This window comes from Myotis brandtii, unplaced genomic scaffold (assembly GCF_000412655.1).
Source record: "Myotis brandtii unplaced genomic scaffold, ASM41265v1 scaffold423, whole genome shotgun sequence".
Taxonomy (NCBI): domain Eukaryota; kingdom Metazoa; phylum Chordata; class Mammalia; order Chiroptera; family Vespertilionidae; genus Myotis; species Myotis brandtii.
In genome coordinates, this window is record NW_005366214.1 from 3023375 (window position 1) to 3032600 (window position 9226).

At 43.0% G+C, this 9226-nt stretch overlaps 1 protein-coding gene across 1 annotated transcript in view; it reads right to left on the reverse strand.

Moving 5' to 3' along the window:
- The window catches only part of PRKCH (protein kinase C, eta), a 228717-nt gene that overhangs the window by 56483 nt on the left and 163008 nt on the right, over positions 1-9226 (reverse strand). Inside the window, exon 10 of the mRNA XM_005874046.2 lies at positions 7392-7546. Within this exon, the coding sequence (XP_005874108.1) occupies positions 7392-7546 (155 nt within the window). The remainder of the gene's footprint in view (positions 1-7391; positions 7547-9226) is intronic.

Here is a 9226-nt window from a genome sequence, read left to right on the forward strand (position 1 = left end):
TAGGTAGGTACATTGTTATTAACTTAGTTAGGGTACTCCTAAGGCTTAGGAAGAGCCACACTCAAGGGGCCAAAGAGCTGCATGTGGCTCGCGAGCCGCAGTTTGCCAACCACGGATATAGGATATTTTCAATGGAATTGCACTTTGTGGACACAACTGTAAATGATCCAGTATATCAAGGTGTTTTTTTACCTTGGAGCCCAAGGTAGGCAGATTTCTAATGGGGCCTGGTTCTCTAGGGTTCTGTCCTTGGCTCACTGTTCCATTTAATAAACTCTTGTTGAGTGATCTCACCCAGTCCCATGATATGAACTAACAGCTATGTCCTGATGACTTCCAAATATTTAGTTCTAGTCCATTTTCTTCACTGGACTTCAGACTCATATCCACCTGTCCGTTGAGCATCACTGGCATGTGTCTCAAGTACCTGGCATATTATGTCTCTACATATCATTATCTTTTACTTTGATCTCTTCCTGAGCTCATAATCTCTTTTAGCTAGTGGTACCACTATCCATTGAACCTTTTCACTTAACTCCTGGGAATGATCTCAGGTTTCTTTTTTATCCCCTGGATCCACCCAGTCCTGGTTGTTCTACTTGCTAGTATTCATTTGAGACTAAGTGACCATTCTCTGTGCTCCCATAATACACTGGGCATGCTCCAATTTTAGAATTCATCTGCCATTACTTACTATGGACCTTCTCTCCCACCCACAGAAAGAACCTCAAAGGGTAGACACCACATCTACTCATTTTGTATCTACTCCCAACACAAGTGGGAGGGAGCTCAGTAAGTATATTCTGAGCCCAATTGCATTTTCTTCTTTGAAATGGAGTGAACAGTATCAAATGCCTCCAGATGTCCTGATTAGTTTTTCATGTCTGCAGTAAGTTGAAGATTGAAACAAAAGTTTCTAATGGTGATTTTTTTTCTCCTGGAGATGAAAAACAAATTGTGAATCATCTTAGGAAAACATTCATTCTAAGAAGCCAATCACTGTCGGAATGTTTCTGATTTGATTCCCTCATCTGTAAAGGAGAACTTGGCACTACTAGTAAGTACTCTTGGAGGTCTCAGCTGACTCTAATATTTTATAATTCCATTGTTGAAGATAAACATGGGGAATTGGACATAGGAACTCACTGTGAATGAATAGCTCGCCCAGGGATTGGCAACATGACCAGGCTGACCTAACTTTTAAATAAATTATTTATAAAGAGTACCTAATAAAATCTTGATAGCAATGGAAACACTAGGATAATGAAATGCCAATCTTGGGAAGATATGCTTCTAGTCTCCAACTACAATAGGCTTCTTTAAAAGCCCTTGAACTTGCCATGCTCCCTCCTGACACTGGGCACCTGTATTTGCTATTCCTTATCTTGAATGCTCTTTCCTTCCCTCTTCACTAGTTACCTCAGCTGAAGAGTCACGATCAGATCAAATCACCCTATTAGAGGTTCTCACTCATGGCAATGCATTCCTCCTCTGCACAGTTGGAATTTTCTATTGGTATGATTATTGGGATGATATCTTTCTCCCTCACTAGACCATACTCTCCACAAGGGAGCATTTTTGTTTTTGCTCATCATCATGTCCATGTCCTTGGTTGAGAGTCGGCACTCAATAAATATTTGTAAAATATCTCCAAAGGTTGTATAAGGAAGAAGAAAAGTGGCCAATGAGGTTCATTTTGGGGGGAAAGACAGCTATGCTAATAAGCTAGAAAGCCTCTGAGCTGCCCCTCACATCCTTGAAAAAGGATCTTAGGAGTGAAGAATTGAAGTCACTTTCTGGTGACAGTGAAAGAACAGGCACTGGATGAGGCCACTATGTGGCACAGCAAGCATGACAAGCTAAGAAGGGAGACAGGACCTGGCCAGTGTGTCTCGGTTGGAATGTCGTCCTGTACACCAAAGGGTGTCAGGTTTGATCCCCAAGGCAGCCTATGGATGTTGCCCCCCTCTCTTCCTCTCTCTAAAAATCAATTAAAATTTTATTTTAATTTTTTAAAAAAGAGGAAGGGAGACAGGATTATGACTAAAATGTTCAGAGTCCCAGTAATAACCTGGGTAAGGGCTCACAGTCAAAATCCGATGTGAAAGTGTAAGGTACTGAGAATCCCACAGCTAGCATGTCATCTCTGACATAAAAAAATAAAAAATCTTTTCAGATCAAGAAAGAGCAGACCCAGTTCTCGAAGCAGGACTAATGTTCTCAGATGGCAAAGGGAAAACTGAGCTCCTATATTTGACTTTCATCTTCATCTAAAAATAAGACTTTTCTCACTAGAATGAGTAGAATAAATGGAATTGAATTCCAAAATAGGTGAGGTAACAGTAAGAGTCAAAAATTCCTGGTTCACAGAAAGACATTTGGGGACTCTGAAAGTCTGCTGATAAGAAAGAGGAATAAGAAAGATGCCAGGAGATGGGAATCAGAAAGGTATTGCCACAGTTTTCAAGAGGGGGAGAGGAAGATATCAGAAAACAATGACACAGCATGGTATATTCATCACTGAACCAACATGCAAAGTGATTTGGAAACAGATGACTTGTGAATTTTAGACATGAAAGCAATGCTCACAGGGATGGCCTCACAGTGGGCTCTCCGAGCAAAGCGACGCTCAGCTAACTTCAGAACACACGGGTGTCTGGAATCAGCAAAGCAGCTGATGGTCCTTCATGATAATTTTGAGAAATAAGAGTCAGATTATATTAGAGATTGGTATATTCATGCAGATCCAATAGTTATGTTTAAAGCCTAGCTTAACATATCTTATCTTGGAGGGATACTGCAAATTTTACCAAATTCTGAATTTTAAGAAAAGTTAAATTAAGTGGAGATTGTTCTCTCAATTGGAAGAGATTTCAAAGGTGATTTTCTTTAAAAGTACTGTGCTGCATAGGTATATGGGTACAAGACAATATGTCAGGTCTAGCAGTCAGAGGCTGTGGGCCAGTTCCACATGGGGAATATTAGAGCAAATTCCCACAGTAAGCACTTGGAGCTTGTGGATGAAAAAGGGGTCACAGCTTAAACCTAACAAACTCAGGGGAGGCCACATGGCGAGGGCCTTACACACCCAGAGACCGAAAGTAACCATAGAGAATGCTCTGAACATAAAAATTCCTAAAAGCAGATGAAGATTGTGGCTGGTAGTTACACCCTAGGCCTGTAGCTTCCTTGACAAAGTGCAATCTTTATCTTAAGTAAGTCTGTTATCTTTTGCATCTAGGATAACATATCTTTGTAAACTCAGCCTCCTTTTCCAGACCTCTCAGGGTACACTCACCACACCAGAACACCAGACCAAAGAACGCCTCATTGTTATCTTGTTTCTGGAATACCATCTCTATGTGCTGTAAATTGTTAACTTTAGTATGCCCACTGATGTCTCATTTTACTTTTTATCCAATCCCAGAGATTCCCCCACTTTGCTTTCTCCCACCTTCCTAATCTACCACCAATGGATTTCATGTAACCCTCCTTACATCTCCTCCTTTTATCCTAATATATAAAATAAGCTGTAAAACTGCCATTCTCCAGAGCATTTTCTTAATCTGTGAGATTTTGCTTCCCAATAATTGTCAGTTTGGCTCAAATAAATTCATAAAAATCCTCTACATGTTTGGATGTTTCCTACATTGACAGGCTTTAAGACTAAATATTGGTTATCATGTACTCAAGAACCCAGCATGCCAAGAACTGCATACGGCCCAAAGTGGTCAGACCCATGAGTCGAAAACTGTGTTGAAATGTGCTGTATGTTCAAGTGTAACATGGTGAGGAAGAATAAAAACAAACTGTGCTCTTCTGTAACGTCTTCCCCACTCAACATGTCTGAGATACAGTCCACGCTTTGCCAACAAAAGCAAATCCAATGTACGCTCGCTGGCGCCAGGAGTTTGGGTCGAAATGTCAATGGTGGCTGAATTCCCCTTGAATACAGCTCATGAAACATGACAGAAAATAGTGCCCATCATGCTGGCCAATGGGATGCATGCCCTTTTGTTTCCCTAACTTTTCTGTCAGGTTTGACTCTGGAAAAAAGTCAATGCGCACGTAAAATTATTCATGAGCACTATCTGGGCTCTCAGACAGCCAACAAGCCCAGGACAGGGGATGAACAGTCCTTTTTCCCTTAGCAAAGTGACTCACTGACTGCTTACTTCCCAGCCTTCTCTTCTTGCCCATGGCTGGCTCCAGACTTTCCAACCTAAGGCAATGGGGCAGACCCTTCTCTTGCTGTATCTCCTGGGAACTGGGTTTTTGTTCCTTCATGAAATGCAAGTGAACTCATTGAGAATCTGGGTCAGGATACAAGCGGAAAAGCACAGAAATGTAATTGGCCTGTCTCCTCTCCCATAGGCACAGTCAGCTAAGAGAGAGAAGAAAGTCATGTCAGAGGGAACCTAAGGTACTATCTTCTAAAGTCCTACGGGGCAATAGCTTGCAGATGGTGCCATCTTTATATTTGCTGGAAAATAAACCTCTACAAGAAAGAGAGAGAGAGAGAAAGAGAGAGAGAGAGAGAGAGAGAGAGAGAGAGAGAGACCTCGCAAACAAACAAATAAATAACAACTCCATTTGGACAGGTCAGAGATATCATCCAATACAGAAAGATCATTTAAACTCCAATAAAGGCCATCTTGGGACATGTACGATATATCTGACCTCCCTCTGCTCCCAAGTTTCTCACTGTGCTTTCCGGATAAATGCACACCCTCTATGATTCCAATGCACTCTTTACAGTGTGGGAAGTCCAAGGGCTTTCAAAGACTTATCCTTAAGACTCACTCTCAGGCCAGTACCTTGAATGGAATTCAACTATCCTGTGAAATAAATCCACAGGATAAAAATAGCATTTGCATCTATCCTCACGCAATGTGCTCCCTTCAAAGTCAACCATCACAGCTAGACCCTGCGCGTGGGATGGAAGACAAAGTGCAAACTAAAATAAATTCTCAGAATTGAACCACGGATACCAAGAACTGAAAACTCCTCAAGATGTGGCTGATACCGCTTTACCAGAAACCACATCAAATCAATGCCCGTCCTCCACATTTCGGGACACATGAAATAAGCAGACGCAGAGGCGGGCACATCCTACACAGGAACCCAAGCTTGCTCCCTCTCAGCCATGTAACGTGGTGCTTCAGAAAAGCCTCTGAGTATTCATAAAAATGAATTTAGACCTTACTGCTTCTCTCCGCTGCTGGGGTCTAAATGTTTCCCCTCCAGCACCCCAACGCCAAAACATTCATGTGTTGAAATACAAACCCCAAAGAGATGGTATTAGGAGGTGGGCCTTTGAGAGGTGTTTAGGCCATGAGGGTGGAGCCCTCATATATAGAATTAGTACCCAATCGCCATCACCAGATGCCGAATCAAGGCTGGCACCTTGATCTTAGACTTTCAGCCTCCAGAACTGTGAGAAGTAAATTTCTGTTGTTTATAAACCACCCAGTCCATGGTATTTCCTATAGCAGCCCGAGTGGACTAAAATACCCGCTATGCCTCATTTTCATGAATAAAGTTCCAGATCACCAGGAGGGTTATAAGAAGGCACGCTTTAGTGGTACTCCTAGAATGTAAGTCTCTCCCCAGGAGACAGTGCAACTCAGTGTTTAAAAACTTAGTTTGAATTCTGGCTTCACTACCAGGTAGTGATCTGGCTATTAAGGCTTTCTAAGACACAGTTATTCATCTAAATAATATGAACAATGTTACTGTTATATAATAATGCTGTTAGAGGGATCCCGGGAGAAATGCAGACAAAGTGCTGAGCCTGTAACAAGAGCTCAGTTTAGCTGCTGTTGCCATTGTTATGATGATGATGATTTATAACAGAAGTCCCTATCTAGTAGGGAAGTCACTGTTCTTAAAAATTAAATGTGCGTAAGGCTCTCTCTGGGTTAAACAAAGCAGAAGTGGGTGGATAAGCCATGGACAGGAGAACAAAAATGAGTTCAGGGCCCAGAATCTGACAGCAGCACCAGGAAGGACTCTGACCTCCCTCTGCCATCAGAGATTGTATCAGCAACCACTGCCAACCGTGGGCTGGGCAGGACACTGTGACGGGAAATTCCATGGTAGAGCCCCCATGGGAACACTGTGCCTGGTTAAGAAAGCTCACAGCGCCGCTGTCTACAGTCACCTGGGCAGCTCCCTGACTCAAGAATGAGTGGAGATTCCTGAGGACCTTCGAGGATAGTCCCTGTGCGGGTCACACGGCTTGGCTCCTGCTCTGCACCTCCTTCTCTACCTCACTGCTGGGGTGTGGCTACATCTAGCTGAGGAGACTTTGCTGTAGTGCGCCTGTTTCCCTCCATCACTTTCCCATGTCTTTCTGGCATCATCAGCATCCTGCTCCAACCTTTACTAGTCTCCCTCCTCCGCTCCTCTGCTGACGCGTGGGGTACTTGAGAAAATGCCCTGTTGCTAGAGTTCTCTCGCACTTTAATAACGATGCCAATTCTGTCATGAGTTCGCAAAAGGAATAGCACATAGCAAAGCTAACAAGTAGCAAGTTTCAATCCGGAAGTTCTTCGTCGACATTCATTCTCCTCCTGTAAGAGACTTTTTCTCAAGAGACAGTATCTCAAGAGAAAATAAAGAGTATACGTTGGCAATTAAGTTATAAAGTGATTTAAAGAGTAGAGGGATGGTGGCAACAGGGAAAAGAGGGACATTTAAGACTAACGATTGTCTGAAATCCACAATTACGTTCCCACTTTACCTAACCTTCTTCTGTCTGATTAAAGTGTCATCTGATATTCCTTGAGCTCTAACAACAGCAACCAGATTTCAAGCCCTTTCAATGTATGTTGTATTATGATCAAAGGATTGTGTGCTGTGAAATGGAGTCAAATAATATTTGGGAGGAGGCTCCAAATGAGAAATATCGTCAAACGGGACATTGCGCATCAATAGTTCACCTCTCAGAGTCTCAGCTGGTGAGCCGCCACCTTATCTGACTGGGATTCTCATCAATTCAGGGCAACAGTGATCACACCTGTCTGTTTAGGCGGCAATTTTTTTAATGGAACCAATCATTTCCAACATTAAAGAAGAAAAAAAGAGAGAGCAACAATGTGTTCAGCACCTTGCAGAATTTGGCTATACCAGGCCGTTAGCAAACCCCAGCTGAGCGAACTCATGAGTAGTCTCTTCCCAGCCTATTTTACACACACCACATGGGGACAAGTTTTACTCTACAGGCAATGTTGATCACTACATTATTTGTTTATTCTAATGGACACTCAAACCTTTCTGAATTTAATTCCCCAAAGATTTCAGTATCATGAGAAATGGAAGGCTGGGTTAAGCCAGGGGAGGGAACAGGCTATGAATTATGGGAGGAGTTACAAGAAATCAGAACTCACCTGTAGATGATGCCTTTCTCGTGTAGGAACATGAGCGCCGAAATGATTTCTGCAGCATAGAAACGAGCTCGTGCTTCATCAAAACGACGAGACTTCTGGATGTGGAACATCAAGTCGCCCCCATTCACAAACTCCATCACAAAGAACAGCCGATCCTGGATACAAGCACAAGAAAGGATCCCATCAGCATCAATTACCTTGGGCAGCGGCCTGGGGAGAAGAGGCTGTCAGATGGAGGTACTCAATGCAACGTCCTGACAGGGGCTCTGGGGAAAGCAGGCTGGGTCGGCTAGGATTAGATCCCTGGGAGGAGGTAGGGAGTACGACCAGGGTCTCCTTTAAGTAATTTCACACAGCCTTCAATGTCTACATTAAATGAAAAGTAGAGAAGATAGCCGAAGCCTTTCGTTCTAGTTCTCGCTCTGTACCTTAAATGCCATGCAACCTTGAGCTTAATTATTTGGGCCTTTATTAAAGCGAGGACACTGATGCTATCTCTACCCAAATCATAGGGTTTTATGAGCTGGAAGAGAGCACCATAAGTTGCAAAGTACATGCCTTTCGCCTGGAACAATCAGGTTTAATCACAGGAAGTAAGGGACATCTAACTGTGCTTTAGCCATCACACCTGGGCAGAGAACAACCACAGAAAAAGGAAAATGCTTTGGACAAATCAGCCAAACAGTAGTCTAACCACAGTCTCAGAGTGACCCCCAACATTAGAAATCCCATTCAGTCCATCAGAAGATTCCTGAGTCAGGAGTGGGAATGTAGACAAGGGGATGCCGTCTCCACTGGCAGGAGCTCTCAACCCAGCAGGTGAAATGGGCTCCTTAAAAAATGACCAATAAATACTGTGTACTAAGCACTGTGTAAATGGTGTGATCAAGGGCTGGGAAATTAAGACAGCTCAATGGAAGAAATGTTTAAGTCTCAATTACAAAGTGATGTCTCCGAGACTGACAGTGTTAAACACCTGGTTTCTGGAAGCTCTAAGATCCATTTCCTCACTCCCTCCCACTAACATTTATGAGTCCCAGGTTAGCCAGTGTTAAATTCGGTGCTGGGAACCCAACAGAGTAAACAGGCAAAACACAGACACAGCCTCTGCTGGTGAGCCGCCACCTTATCTGACTGGGATTCTCAGTCAGATAAGACACAGCCTCTGCCCATACAGAGTACGGTGTGAGAGACACACATTCCTTAAAACAACAGCAAACCCCAAAGTCATATAAACAAGCAAATTTACAAATCCTGGTAAATCCTGTGGAGGAAGTCATGAGATCCGGTCATCTGCTTGGGGTCAGGGGAGGTCTCTCTGAGCTAGTAGCATATAAGACCTGCAGGATGAGCACCATCAGGGCTGATGACCAGCCTCCTCTGAGGTAGGAGGGAGGTGGGATGTCATTTTGTAAAGAAATTGGTATTTTACCAACTCACAGAGGATGTGTACACAAAGAACCCATCTTCGTTTGTAGTTTTAAGTGCTGTCAGCTTTGCTCTGAGTGTTATAGCTGAGCTGTAAGCAAAGATAGTGTGTTCTCGCTCACCTATTCATCACTAGTTTAATTAGGCCCATCCTGATGAGAAGACATTACATTTTCCTACCTCCTAGTCCTTATTTTAAGACCTTGATTAGAAGGGGGTGGTGACAGTCCTCTGTATCTAAAAAACATCTCTCTCTGGTCAGGAGAAGCAAGAATTTAAGAATGAGAGGGAGTGACAGGATCCACACCCACAAAAACAAAAACCAAACAGCAAAAACACAACTTTATTATTATTATTATTGCTTAAAGTATTACGAAGAGTATTACATATGTCTCCTTTTTTTCCCC